The 16211-nt window shown below is 38.2% G+C and overlaps 1 protein-coding gene across 1 annotated transcript; it reads right to left on the reverse strand.

Moving 5' to 3' along the window:
* Positions 1-2958: 2958 nt before the first annotated feature.
* Positions 2959-6180, reverse strand: LOC141637221 (uncharacterized). The gene is made up of 2 exons (XM_074446785.1): positions 4072-6180; positions 2959-3489 (listed from the first exon to the last, which is right to left on the reverse strand). The coding sequence occupies exons 1-2, from the start codon at positions 6178-6180 to the stop codon at positions 2959-2961; spliced, it is 2640 nt and encodes an 879-aa protein (XP_074302886.1).
* Positions 6181-16211: the final 10031 nt, after the last annotated feature.

Raw genomic sequence — 16211 nt, forward strand, 5'->3', positions numbered from 1 at the left:
CTTAACCTTATGGCCATCAGTACAACCCAACTAAAACAAAACGTGATACAACATGATATTTCAAAATCCGTTTCATAAGCATTGCACTCCCCCTATACCCGGTGACGGTATCACCATACAATCACCAACAACCGCAATAGTCACGTCGGTATCCACAACACTTACACTATCCCACGGACTGTTGGGTTCATATACCTATTATTAGACTCCTCTAATAGTGAACTAATTAACTTGTTAATTATTTGTTCTTTAGATCTAGTGCATGCATGACAAAATGAAATATTTATAAGAAGAACAATGTTCCTTACATTGTTATGTGTTTCGAAATACAGGGCACAAGTAAGGTCACCTTCCTTCACTTGTTCTTAAGCGAAATATGATAGATGATCCTCCCAAGACTCCAAGTATAGAAGCCACTCCAATAAATTGCACCCAAGATTAATCCCAAAAATTTCTACTAATATTAACTAGATATGTAGTAGAAATGTTCCCTTAATATTACTAATATTTGTAGTATTACTACCTCTAGTAATAGTTTGATGTGTATTAGTATTTGTGAGAGATTTTAGCAATTGCATGTGAGGAAGAACTTGAGAGAAAAACAAGCAAAAACTTCAACCAAAAAAATGGGAAACCAAATGCCCATTTAAAAGGCACAAAACCGGTGGCCTTACAAAGGGTAGGAATATTTTGCTTTTGTTTTTACTCTTTTGTTTAGTATAGGTAGAGTATAGGGAGCATGTGTGTAAGATGTAGCATGAAAAGGTTTGTGTGATATGTCACAATCACACAATAACCAACACAAACAAAAGACAAAAGAGCATCTCTTGTGCTCTTAATATGACCGAAATATTGGACCTATTTTGGTCCATTTTTGCTTTTTGTCATTTGTCCCACAAATGCTTATAAGTCATATGTTTAACAATCTTACATAATTAGTTATTAATGTAATCATTTAACACTTAAATATTATAATTAATAATATAATATACACTCCACTTTTTGAGTAGTATACTTCCATTATTTCAACATATAATGAGTCCCATAATTACTAGTTAGTTAAAATTACAACTTCTTGTAACTTTAAATAACTAATTACCTCTACCACAAAACTTATATAATACCTCAACTAATTTAGTAATTTAACACTTAATTACTAAATTTAATCTTATTTAATCACATTACAATAAGACGCAAAATTACACTCCCATGATTAAGGAATTAATTAATTCGTATCGCATAAAATTAATTAAATATCTATTTGGGCCTTATCCTATATGTGTGACCTAAAGGGATCAACTGACCACCACCGTCACACGACACTAATATCAAACTCTAGTTAGCCAATCATTACCGATTAATGACGGTCAGTCGACTATATAAAGAATCATCCCTCACGTATTCTTAGTATGAGATATAATAATGATATTTAAATCATGTGATCGCACTATTGTTGAGGACACATGATGTGAATCGCAAGCGGAAGTCTTGACTTGTACTAGCAAATAGACGAAGGACCCGAATGCACTAGGTGCAACCCGATCAATCCGTATATTCGTAGTGAGTTTTGAATGAAAAAGAAAGGATATTTGTCGTAGCTAGACCTATAGCTACGCCAATGGGTGAATTGTTTGATACTCGTCAAACAATCCGACTCAAACTTAGGATCACGTCCCTTGTTCAAGCAAGGTGCAAAATCGCGTTTCGACCTCTTAAGCCAAACCACTCGTGTAACAACACAAGAAGATAAGACAAGTTTTAGAGAATACTCTCAAGTTTTTTTCTTCAAATTGGATGATGAACAAATGAGGGCTACAAGCCTTTATATAGGCCGAAATTCCTTGGTTCCCAAGGCTAGCTTTTAATGCTTTGTGGTTAGTTCTAGGCTATGTAGAAGAACTAGGTAAGACTAAGCCAAAAACTAGGTAAGACTTTTGCAAAAACTAGGCTATGACAAAAACTAGGTGAGCTTTATTCAATGCCCTTGGACTAGCCCATTTTCGAGGTTGGACCTTGCTCCACACGGTTCTCCTTGCTCCCATTGGCGGGTGATCATGCATTTTTCTCGACTATTATTCGAACCGATCCATGCTTGGTGAACCGGGTTGCCTTGGTCGCTTGTTTCGAGAATTATTTCATCGAGGTGATTCGTATTCACATCAATCCCTCCTCCTTTGAAAGGAATTGTCCTCAATTCTGCAATCCCATTATCCTCGATGTAAGGAGAGAGATCACCCACATTGAAAGTGGCGTGGACACCGTAGTCCCCTGGGAGTTCGACCTTGTAGGCATTGTCTCCATACTTCGAAATCACCTTGTAAGGACCTTCTGCGCGCGGCATGAGTTTGTTCTTTTGTTTACCTGGGAATCGTACTTTCCTTAGATGCACCCAAACCAAATCTCCTTCCTTGAAAATCCTTGGTGGGCGGGTTTTGTTGGCTCTTTGCTTGTATACCTCATTGTGATGACTCAATTCAAGCGAACTCGCTCATGTAGTTTAATCATGGATTTTACCTTTTCTTCCGCGCTTTTGTGTACTAGCTCGCCCTCGGGTAAGGGAATGAGATCGAGTGGTAGATAGGGATTTACGCCATGCACGATCTCAAAAGGAGAGTGCTTCATTGCGTATGATGGAGACCTGTTGTAGGCAAACTCGGCATGAGCGAGTTTTAGATCCCAATCCTTCTGAGTTTTGTTCACGAGGCCGCGTAGTAATACCCCAAGAGTGCGGTTTGTCACTTCCGTTTGACCATCGGTTTGAGGATGGTGAGAGGTACTAAATAACAGTTTGGTACCCACCTTCTTCCACAGAGTGTTCCAAAAATAGCTTAAGAACCTTGAGTCACGATCGGAGACTATCGTCCTTGGGACTCCATGAAGGCGGAGTATTTCTCGAAAGTATAAGTCGGCTACGTTGTTAGCGTCATCTGTCTTGTGACATGCAATAAAATGGGCCATCTAGGAAAATCGATCAACTACGACCATGATTGCGTCCTTACACCTTTGGGTTCGTGGTAGAGCAACAATAAAATCCATGGACACGTCTTCCCATGGCCTGTTAGGAATCGGTAAGGGTGTGTACTCCCCTGGCTTGAAGGTACTCTTTGCAACGTGACAAGTGACACACTTACGAATCACATCTTGCACGTCCTTCAGCATTCGAGGCCAATAGACATGCTCTTTAAGGACCTCCATAGTCTTAGTGACACCAAAATGCCCACCAAGTCCTCCCCCATGAGCTTCTCGTATCAATAACTCCCGGACTTGATGCTTGGGTACACACAGCTGATTTCCCTTGAAAAGAAATCCATCTTGAATTATGAACTCGCCTCGGGGTCCTGTTTGGCTCATCCTAAACATTTCACCAAAGTCGGGATCAGTTTCATAGTAATCTTTCAAGGTCTCGAATCCAAGCAGGCGAACATCAAGCACGTTCAGTAAAGAGTAGCGTCGGGAAAGAGCGTCGGCCACCACATTGCTTTTACCATCCTTATATTTCGAAGAGAAATGAAAGGATTAAAGAAATTCAACCCATTTGGCATGTCTTAAGCTCAGCTTCTGCGGCCCATTGATGTATTTTAAGGATTCATGGTCTAAATGTAGAATGAAGTGATTTGGGCGAAGATAGTGGCTCCAATGGTTGAGTGCTCTCACTATGGCGTAGAACTCCTTGTCATATGTGCAATATTTGAGTCGAGCTCCACTTAGCTTTTCGGAAAAATAAGCAATGGGTCGCTTTCCTTGGACCAACACAGCTCCAATTCCAACACCGCTCGCATCACACTCTACCTCGAAGGGTTGAGTAAAATCGGGAAGTGCTAGTACCGGTGCTTCACAGAGCCGTTGGATAATCGTTTCGAAAGCTCTTTGAGCAGCCTCGGTCCATACAAATGTTCCTTTTTTTAAACACTCGGTGATGGGACTTGTGATGGTGCTGAAATCTTTTATGAATCTTCGGTAGAATGAAGCAAGTCCTTGGAAAGACCGAACCTCGGTGACGGACTTAGGCGTAGGCCATGACTTAATGGCCTCGATCTTTGATTGGTCCACTGAAACTCAATCTTTGGAAACCACATAGCCGAGAAATATGACACTCTCGACCAAGAATGAACATTTCTCCTTCTTTCCATATAGCTTTTGTCCTTGGAGAGTTTCGAACACTTCGCGAAGGTGTTTGAAGTGATCTTCTTTGCTTTGACTGTAAACCAAGATATCATCCAAATAAACAACCACAAATTTTCCCAAGAATGGTTTGAGTACCTCGTTCATGAGCCGCATGAAAGTACTCGGAGCGTTGGTTAACCCGAACGGCATGACAGTCCATTCGTACAACCCATGTTTGGTCTTGAACGCAGTTTTCCATTCGTCACCTTCCCGTATTCGTATCTGATGATAGCAAATCCTCAGGTCGATCTTAGAAAAGATTTCGGAGCCATGCAACTCATCCAGCATGTCATCAAGTCTTGGAATCGGGAAACGGTATTTGATAGTTATGTTGTTCACGGCTCGACTATCGATGCACATCCGCCAACTCCCATCCTTTTTCGGGACAAGAAGAGTAGGAACGGCACATGGGCTCATGCTTTCATGAACGTAGCCTCGTTCCATTAGCTCCTCGATTTGGCGCTGCAACTCCTTGGTCTCTGTTGGGTTGCATCGATAGGCTGCCTTGTTAGGCAACGCAGCTCCAGGAATGAGATCGATTTGATGTTCGATCCCGCGGATAGGCGGCAATCCTGGTGGTAAATCTTCAGGGAAAACGTTCTCGAATTCCTTTAAGAGCGCCGCTAGCTGGGCATCCTTGATTTCAACTTTTGGTGCCTCGTTGACCACCATATGATAGACACAACCACCTTCCTTTAAGACTTCACCAACTTCTTGCTCACTTGCAAACATGGTCATGCTTGCGGTCTTCCTCTGTGGGGTGCCCAAAGAACGGACAGCACTGGGTGCCATCGGTCTTAGGACAAGCTTCTTACCCTTGTCGACCAATTCATATTCGTTGCTTCGGCCGCGATGTATGACCTTGCGATCGAATTGCCATGGACGCCCCAAGAGTACGTGGCATGCATCCATTGGCACTACGTCACACAAGATATTGTCGTCATAGGAGCCCATTGTTAACGCCACTTTGACTTGTTTGGTGACCTTCACCTTGTTCCCGTCATCAAGCCAATGTAACACATATGGTTTGGGATGAGGTATGGTATCCAATCCTAACTTGTCCACCATCTTTGTAGAAGCAACGTTGGTACAACTCCCTCCATCGATGATTAGGCTACACCACTTATCCTTCACTTGACATTTGGTGTGAAAAATCTGGTTCCTTTGTTCTGCCTCAATTGGTGTGGATTGAGTCTGCAAAGCACGAAGGACTAAAGCACAATCATAGTTAGGAGCATCATAAGTTTCGATATCTCTATCGTTCCCCTCCTCTTCTCTTTCTTCGAAGTTGAACACATCACCCAATCGTTCTTCTTCATCATACAACTCGTCTCGAACGGCAATAGCTTCTCTTAGTGCAATGTTTCTCTTATTTGGGCATGCGTTCTGAAAATGACCAAACCCTTGGCATTTGAAACATCGTACTCTAGATAAACTTGTCTCTTTAGGAACGGGTATCTTGGGAGCGGACTCAGGGGTGGAAATCTTCTTAGGTGTAGTCTCAACTGTACGACTACTCGGACTCCCCCTTGAGTATCCTTCGTTCCTCCAGCTTCGACCACCCTCACCATGAGTTGGAGTGAGCTTGGCCTTTCCTTGGGCTTCCACCTTGAGACATAGATTACACAAGGAATCGAAGTCAGCGTAAGATTGTAATTCAACTGAATTGGCTATGTTACGATTTAGTCCACGAAGGAATCGAGCCATCTTCAAGTCTTCACTTTCCTCTATTCCTCCCATCAAAGTAAGATTTTCAAACTCATTTATGTAATCTGAAACACTACTCCTCTCTTGAGTCAACTCGGCAATCTTGCGATACGTTGTGAGTCTATACGTGGCTGGGACGTATCTCTTGCGTAGCTTTCTTTTGAGAGATTCCCAAGAGGATATCTTTTCCTTTCCTGCCCGGGCACGTTTTACCTTAAAGCCTTCATACCACAGGGAGGCTCCACGACTTAGTCGTAGAATGGCGTACTTGCAACACTTTTCGTCATCCAGGTCTTTGAACTCGAACATCCGTTCAATCTTCCTCTCCCATTCGAGGTAATCCTCGGGATCCGTGCCTCCCACAAACTCGGGTAGTTCACTTACTTTGAATTCTTCTCGACTTTGTTCTCCTCGACGTGGTGTTCCGTTCACGCTAATTTCCGAAAGGTTTTATAGTGCTTCTATAAGATTTTGAAGGAGATTAGGATTGTTGGGATCCATTTTTTTTTTTTTTTTTTTTGTTGATGAATAGTACCGTGAACAGTAACTATTCTTTTTTCCCTTTTTTTTTGCGAAGAAATCAAGACCCTTGGATCGTCTTGATTAGTGGAAATCAAGAGCCGAAGCTCTGATACCACAATTGATGTGAATCGCAAGCGGAAGTCTTGACTTGTACTAGCAAATAGACGAAGGACCCGAATGCACTAGGTGCAACCCGATCAATCCGTATATTCGTAGTGAGTTTTGAATGAAAAAGAAAGGATATTTGTCGTAGCTAGACCTATAGCTACGCCAATGGGTGAATTGTTTGATACTCGTCAAACAATCCGACTCAAACTTAGGATCACGTCCCTTGTTCAAGCAAGGTGCAAAATCGCGTTTCGACCTCTTAAGCCAAACCACTCGTGTAACAACACAAGAAGATAAGACAAGTTTTAGAGAATACTCTCAAGTTTTTTTCTTCAAATTGGATGATGAACAAATGAGGGCTACAAGCCTTTATATAGGCCGAAATTCCTTGGTGCCCAAGGCTAGCTTTTAATGCTTTGTGGTGAGTTCTAGGCTATGTAGAAGAACTAGGTAAGACTAAGCCAAAAACTAGGTAAGACTTTTGCAAAAACTAGGCTATGACAAAAACTAGGTGAGCTTTATTCAATGCCCTTGGACTAGCCCATTTTCGAGGTTGGACCTTGCTCCACACGGTTCTCCTTGCTCCCATTGGCGGGTGATCATGCATTTTTCTCGACTATTATTCGAACCGATCCATGCTTGGTGAACCGGGTTGCCTTGGTCGCTTGTTTCGAGAATTATTTCATCGAGGTGATTCGTATTCACATCAACACATTTCCCAACACGGACAAGGCCCTAACTACCCATTATGCTCAAGGAATAATAACAACATCATTACTCTAATTAACATTACCATGAGATCACGATGTATATCAAGGGCGCTTTACCTAACGATTGGGAGGCAACTTTACAACAACATCTATTCTACTACTCATAGCGTCGGAGTCCCGTAGAACCACTCCACACCTCATGCATACACACTTAAATTAAAAGGTTATACTCTATTATACGAATGATCAAATACCTCAACAATATGATTGAATCCTCAAGCATTACATGTCACACTCTTACTCTCACGACCGCGAAAACCAGACTTGGTAATAATAACTCCACCATCATATATCTCAATTATTTATTGACCAAAGTTTCCAAATCATGCTTAATAACAGTATCCGTCAACATGCAACTTACACCTCGTTCACTATCCATAAGTCCAAATGTTTGGCCTAGATCAGACATCACTCATTATCCACAAATTACCTCATACAATCATTCTACTCAATTCATGACACCTTACGTAAGCTAAAGTCACCTGTTTCTATTCCTAATTTCCAAACATGAATCACACACCTACGTACTTACACGGATCCAACCACCTAAAAAGAACAACTTACATCAATCCCAATAAAACACATGTTTCACATTCATAACTCTCAAGTACAACAACACTCATCACACATTATTAGCACTTGCCCATTTATCCTCATAAGCTCGCCGACTCACTTTTGTTTCAAATCCTTTCAATCATAACCACATGCGTCTACACATCTTTACTCATCAAAACCATACAACTCACACGATAAACAAACATTGAGATACATATATAAGCAAAATAATACATCATTAACAAAGATTGGAACACTATGTAACAAAGAAACTATGTCTCAAATACAAAATTTGAAATTCAATCATATACGCTATTGTATATAAAAAATATTTTAGGCAAAATTTTAAGGTGAGATTCTCGACTTAAGACCATACGTAGCATTATTAATAGAATTGAAGTTTTATTACTCAATTAAATCAAGAAAAGCTCTAAGACAAGATTTCAAATTTTTAGACCATGCTCGACATCAATAAACAACATTTGAATCTTTATGACATAATTAGACAAAAATGGGGTCTAAAAATCGGATTTGTCGGTATAACTAACATAAATGTCAAAACTTGAAACATTTTGTAAGGCAAAACCGCTAGCTTAATACAACACAGTTCAACATCGACAAGCACTAAGTACCAAGAAACAACTCGATCAAGTTTTGAGTGCAAAGATCAAAATCATTTGTTTTAAAATGAACTTTCAAAAGATTTGGACAACATTTTAAAGTAAAATTTTGATTCAAAGTAATACATGTCGTTACTAACAGAAAAAAATCAAAACTTAAGCACGACAAGATTCTTGAGCTTCATTAGCCAACTAAACTAAGTTTTTAATCATAAAAAATCAAAACTAACGTATGAACATTAAAGTTCCAAAATTTTTGGAACAAAACTTTCAAGACAAGATTTCAAACATATGACAAGAGTTAGCAATAACAACCAAACTTTAGTCCTTGTTAAACAATCAACAATGCAACAAACACCAAATCAGTAATTGACTCGAAAATACATATTTTCGGGTTCATAAAATTTCCGGGGAAAATTCAATAAAAAAACTTACACTTGACATCATAAATGGTATAAAAAGGTGACTAATATCATGAATCAAATAAATCATACAATTAATTGACAAAATTTGGAGGAATTGCGTGGATTTAAACGAAATCCAAATTGGAAATGAAATAAGAGAAAAGAAGACATCACTTATATAATGAAATTAGCCAAGTTAAGGAATAAATGAAGCAGAAATCTTGAATCCTAACAACAAGCATCAACAACGGAATTTTAAAAATAATTTTAAATCACGAAAGAATAAAGAGGTAAAATAAAATAAAGTAATAACACAATTTTTTGCGAAATTTACAGCCTTGAAATTGGCACTCAGTCGAGTGCTGAGTCCACTCAGTCGAGTGACTTACTTCCAGAAATTTTCAACTTTCTGGAAATTGATCCACTCGGTCGAGTGATTAGTACTCGGTGGAGTACTAGCTCGCACTCGGTTGGGTGTCTTTCTATGATTTGCAATTTCCGACTAAGAATTACTATTCTTATTGTAACACCCCCATTTATTCAGGAGCCTTTAGCTAGACATCCCAAGTAAATGATAGTGTTACCATCTCGGTTTCCCGAGGTAGTGAATAACAAAGTACAACAAACCAGAATACTTTAATTAAAACTTCACTGATTACATGTTTATTACAAATTAACCAACTAAAACTTAATATAAATTAAGATACAACTCGCAGCGGAAATAAATGAGTGATTAAATAATCTATGTGGTCTAAACTTCTTGGTAGACTGGCCAAGTCCTCACACATCCCACAGCTCCCAAGTCAGCTAATCTTTAGTACCTGTCAATTCTACTCCCCATTATGGTTCACCACAGGTGTTCACGAATACACGGTCAACCACGAGGGTTGAGTAGGAATAAACTAAACAACAATAGTAATCCAATCAAAATAGACATCCTTCAAATTCTCATCACTTCATCCGTACAACTCACATACGTCACTGGCAGTAACACAACTCCCTTAACACCGTGCTATGATCAACTCAACTAGTAGTGGTACTCTCACACCATGCTCAACTGGAAGTATTACACTCTTGACTATGCACAAATGGTAGTAGTAATCACTTATGATGCACAACTATCTCTTTCAGTACTAATTACTTACGATGCACATCTGGTAGTAACGATTACTCGCTATGCACAACTGGCAGTAACACCCTCCGTGTTATGCTCAACTGAATAATCAACTCTCCATACCAAATAAAACCAACAACAAATACTCAATAACAATCCCGTCGTACAGCTCCGCCAACATCTTAGCAAACACAAATATTCTATCTCCAATAATAAATCTCAATATTAACATTAATCTCATCAACCGTCACAATTAAATATTCATTCACTTAACAATATAACCCGAGTTGAGTAGGAAATTCCTACCTGGCAAGCAATTCCAATTAAGCAGCTCAAGCGATCCAAATAATTAAGGCAATACGAAACCCGATTATAATTCCTTCACAAATCGTCACCTAACAAAATGTTATAATTCAATTATTTATTTGTTTATTCAATTTATTATATTAATTATTCAATTATAATTTAATTTAATTAATTATTTTTCCGTCTAAACGATTACGTAAACCCAACTTAATAAATAATTTAAACAAACGATGCACACCCACATACAATCCCGTGAAAACCTCGTGAAAATAAAACACAAACACCACCCCTGCATTACGGCAAAACCGAGTTCAAACCCCCTCCTTTAACCCACCTATCAAGACACTCCTAGCCACCGACACCACCACCCAAACCTCCCATGCCCTAGCCTACACCACGGCCAATCCTGAAAACTACCTAACACCTGTTAAAACACCCCCTGCAACCCGCACTTACACGTCCTAGACAGCCTCCGAAAACCCGACGCACAACGACTCAACTCAACACATACACCACCCTACCACCACCGTGACAACCCTCGGCCTCCACCGTTGTCTCCCTTGACCACCACCATGATCTTCTTGAACCACGGTGGTCCCACCACCTGGCACGGCCACACACGACCAACCATTACCTATCGAAACGACACAATTCGAAAACAACCACTCAACCCGTTATAACCACCACAACCCGACACCTCACCGTACCAACCACCACCTGCAACCACCCCAACACCACAATAAGAACCGCCCATAGCCGACCTATCTAGCAACCGTAATCCCGTGCTTATATGACTAACACACAAGCTACAATTTCCGTCTTAAATTCTGCGACAGCCACATTTTAGACGCGAAACTCGCCACCCTCGGTGGTCGACAACGGCCACAGCAGGTCCCACTAGCATCACCATGGTCAAAGCAACTATTGAGGATAACGGCACAGTCCACGGTGGTTCATTCGGTGTTCAAACAATAATTTAATTGAATGCGACGAAATAAATATAAATTAAGACGGTGTCACCTTTTATCGCTCAATTGCTCTTCCGTCTTCTAAATCTCCTTCCTCTACTTTTATGAATTATTTTTCAGATTTATCTTAGTATTTATAATCTAAACTTAGAGAGTATATGAGGCCAATTAGGAAACTATCACTATTACCTTATTATTATTATAGAATTATTATTACCATTATAAATTATTTAATTATTATTATTACACATTATATTAGTCTTTCCATAAGTAGGATTACCATATACTCCCTTTACTAATTTTATTATTATCAAACACTAATATTATAAATATTATAATTACTGTTACCTTTACTTATTTTTATTCTCCTTATTAATATTATTATTAAATCTTGAAACAATTCCCGGCCAAGCTAATACTAGGCCAGATATAATCGGCAACTTATCTTATTCACATGGCCCAAGGCCTTATTACTAGCCAAGCCCAATTCCCGACTTGCTAATGTACTTTATTATCCAGTTAACGTTTTATTTGCAATTATTATTAGAAATGTCATTAATTAACTAATTAATTAAATTACATAAATTATTCTCATAATTTATTATTAAATTACGAGATATTACAGTCTTCCCCCCTTAAAATGAACTTCGTCTCGAAGTTCGCCCATAACTATTATAACAACATCTATAAACATCCACACAACCGAGCACAATCCAACTTATGTGTATACAACTATCCATTTACAATTATCAACGACACCAATCCTATCACAAGATGTCACAACAATAACTCCAAACATTTGTAGTATCACATTTCTTCCCCCTAAAAATAAACTTCGTCCTCGAAGTTCAAGATTTTAAACAACAGGTTTAGGCAAACCATTTGTTATAACATCACAAAACATATAATACACAAAGTAACATAAGACAACTATTATCTTTAACACAACATCAATTGATGAATAAATGACTAATAACAATCTTTTAATTAATAACTCTTTTTTTGGTACTTGCGCGTTTATTTCTCACTAACGAAGCTTAACTTAAACATGGATTCAATTAATGTAATTATATATATAGGCTTAGGGCAACACATTCCGCATATAACTAGACATGTTATTCTATATTAAATAATTTACGACATCAAAATGCCAAGGTGAAAGAGATAAGAAAAATTATTTAGAAATTTTAGCACAACATACATTTTCAAGGATAAGGAAAACATATTACAACTTCCAAAAATCATTAATAAATAACAACATAATTACTTCTTGAGCACCTAATCTTCTTAGAAAATACAGAGAGTAAACAACTCATGAGAGAAATAATCAAGTCAAAAACTCATAAGGTCAATTTATAATACATTATAAAAATTATTTGGTCGAAACAGAAATTTCACAGTAACTTGTCACAAACATAGGTCAACTTGTAAAATTCACTATAAAATGTCAAAATATTTTCTTGCAACGTGGCTTATCAATTTAGAAACATATACGAATCTTTAAAACAATGGAGTTGGAATCATACCTAAACAATAAGTAACTTTTAAATGGCTTTTTTTACAAAAACCTGGAATGAAAACATGACCGTACAGGAATATTCTAACCACTGTCCACTAAAATATTTATTTCTCCTAAACTGTATATTATTTAACTATGAAACTAGCGGCATATGAAAGTTAACTCACAAGGCTATCACACATAAAAATTTCGTGCAAGGATATCAAACATGCAATAAATGGCAGTCAAAGCAATCAAGGTAAAAATTTCGAGAAATCAACCATGTCACATTCCTCACAATTTCACGCAATGTCCGTAATACTTCACATATTAATCATAATTACGCCTCCCACATACAAGCCAACATACTTTTCTCATATCCACATGTTATAAAAATGCTTAAAAATAATATCGCATCCCCTCCCCATAAAAGCAAGGTTACGTCCCCGTAACCGCAATCATCAATGAAAACAATACTCAAACAACGCAACCAAAATTCATAAGACAAAATAAACAATATATATTATAAATTACCCCATACTGGAATATCTCTCAAGGGAACCAGTTCAAAATTTAAAGTACCAGAAGTTTTGTGTGAGGGGCGCCCTAACTCATCCCAAGCCTTAAGGGGGCACCTAACAGTTTCTACCCGTGGTTCATTTTATTAGACACAACCTATGTTCATTATTGTTCATTGGTTAGGCCTAAGGATCGTTTTGCTCTGATACCACTTTGTAACACCTCCATTTATTTAGGAGCCTTTAGCTAGACATCTCAAGTAAATGAGAGTGTTACCATCTCGGTTTCCCGAGGTAGTGAATAACAAAGTACAACAAACCAGAATACTTTAATTAAAACTTCAACGATTATATGTTTATTACAAATTAACCAACTAAAACTTAATATAAATTAAGATAAAACTCGCAGCGGAAATAAATGGGTGATTAAATAATTTATGTGGTCTAGACTTCTAGGTAGACTGGCCAAGTCCTCACGCATCCCATAGCTCCCAAGTCAGCCAATCTTTAGTACCTGTCAATTCTGCTCCCCATTATGGTTCATCACAGGTGTTCACGAATACACGGTCAACCACGAGGTTGATTAGGAATAAACTAAACAACAATAATAATCCAACCAAAATAGACATCCTTTAAATTCTCATCACTTCATCCGTACAACTCGCTTACGTCACTTGCAGTAGCACAACTCCCTTAACACCGTGCTATGCTCAACTCAAATGGCAGTGGTACTCTCATACCATGCTCAATTGGCAGTAGTACCGTCTGTGCTATGCACAACTGGCTGTAGTAATCACTTACTATGCACAACTAACTCTGGCAGTAGTAATTACTTACTATACACATCTGGCAGTAACGATTACTCGCTATGCACAACTGGCAGTAACACCCTCTGTGTTATGCTCAACTGAATAATCAACTCTCCATACCAAATATAACCAACAACAAATACTCAATAACAATCCCGTCGTACAGCTCCGCCAACATCTTAGCAAACACAAATATTCTATCTCCAATAATAAACCACAATATTAACATTAATCTCATCAACCGTCACAATTAAATATTCATTCACTTAACAATACAACCCGAGTTGAGTAGGAAATTCCTACCTGGCAAGCAATTCCAATTAAGCAGCTTAAGCGATCCTAATAATTAAAGCAATCCGAACCCGATTATAATTCCTTCACAAATCGTCACCTAACAAAATGTTATAAATCAATTATTTATTTGTTTATTCAATTTATTATATTAATTATTCAATAATAATTTAATTTAATTAATTATTTTCCCGTATAAACGATTACGTAAACCCGACTTAATAAATAATTTAAACAAACCCTGCACACCCACATACAATCCCGTGAAAACCTCGTGAAAACAAAACACAAACACCACCCCTGCATTACGGCAAAACTGAGTTCAAACCCCCTCCTTTAACCCACCTATCACGACACTCCAAGCCACTGACACCACCACCCAAACCTGCCACACCCTAGCTTGCACCACGGCAAATCCCGACAACCACCTAACACCTGTTAAAACACCCCCTGCAACACGCACTTACACACCCTAGACAGCACCCGAAACCCGACGCACACCGACTCAACTCGACACATACACCACCCTACCACCACCGTGACAACCCTAGGTCACCACCGTGGTCTCCCTTGACCCAAGGTGGTCCCACCATTTGGCACGGCCACACACGACCACCCATTACCCCTCCAAACGACACAATTCGAAAATAACCACTCAACCCGTTATAATCACCACAACCCGACACCTCACCGTACCAACCAACACCTGCAACCACCCCAACACCACCATAAGAACCGCTCATAGCCGACCTATCCAGCCACCCTAATCTGTAACACAACATCAATTCATGAATAAATGACTAATAACAATCTTTGAATTAATAACTCTTTTTTTTTGTACTTGCGCGTTTATTTCTCACTAACGAAGCCTAACTTAAACATGGATGCAATTAATGTAATTATATATATAGGATTAGGGCAACATATTCCGCATATCACTAAACATGTTATTCTACATCAAATAATTTACAACATCAAAATGCCAAGGTGAAAGAGATAAGTAACAATTATTTAGAAATTTTAGCACAACTTACATTTTCAAGGATACGGAAAACATATTACAACTTCCAAAAATAATTAATAAATAATAACATAATTACTTCTTGAGCACCTATACTTCTTAGAAAATACAGAGAGTAAACAATTCATGAGAGAAAGAATCAAGTCAAAAACTCATAAGGTCAATTTATAATGCATTTTAAAAATTATTTGGTCGAAACAGAAATTTCACAGCAACTTGTCTGAAACTTAGATCAATTTGTAAAATTCACTATAAAATGTCAAAATATTTTATTGCGACGTGGCTTATCAATTTAGAAACATATATGATTCTTTAAAACAATGGAGTTGGAATCATACCTAAACAATAAGTAACTTTTAAATGGCGATTTTTACAAAAACCTGGAACGAAAACATGACCGTACATGAATATTCTAACCACTGTCCACTAAAATATATATTTCTCCTAAACCGTATATTATTTAAGTATGAAACAAGCGGCATATGAAAGCTACCTCACAAGGCTATCACACATAAACATTTCGTGCAATGATATCAAACATGCAATAAATGGCAGTCAAAGCAATCAAGGTAAAAATTTCGAGAAATCAACCAAGTCACATTCCTCACAATTTCACATAATTTCCGTAAGACTTCACATGTTAATCTTAATTACGCCTCCCAAATACAAGCCAACATACTTTTCTCATATCCACATGTTATAACAATGCTTAAAAATCATATCACATCCCCTCTCCAAAAAAGCAAGTTTACGTCCCCGTAACCGCAATCATCAATGAAAACAATACTCAAACAAGGCAACCAAAATTCATAAGACAAAATAAACAATATATATTA

Source organism: Silene latifolia, unplaced genomic scaffold (genome assembly GCF_048544455.1).
Source record: "Silene latifolia isolate original U9 population unplaced genomic scaffold, ASM4854445v1 chrun_scaffold_16, whole genome shotgun sequence".
Classification (NCBI taxonomy): domain Eukaryota; kingdom Viridiplantae; phylum Streptophyta; class Magnoliopsida; order Caryophyllales; family Caryophyllaceae; genus Silene; species Silene latifolia.

Excerpts from the sequence above, each read along its gene's own strand:
- LOC141637221 (XM_074446785.1), bottom strand. The coding sequence starts at position 6,180 with ATGTTCGAGTTCAAAGACCTGGATGACGAAAAGTGTTGCAAGTACGCC. Across the intron at positions 3,490-4,071 it reads TCATATTTCTCGGCTATGTG|GATGGTAAAAGCAATGTGGT; the intron begins GTTTCCAAAGAT and ends TCGAAATATAAG.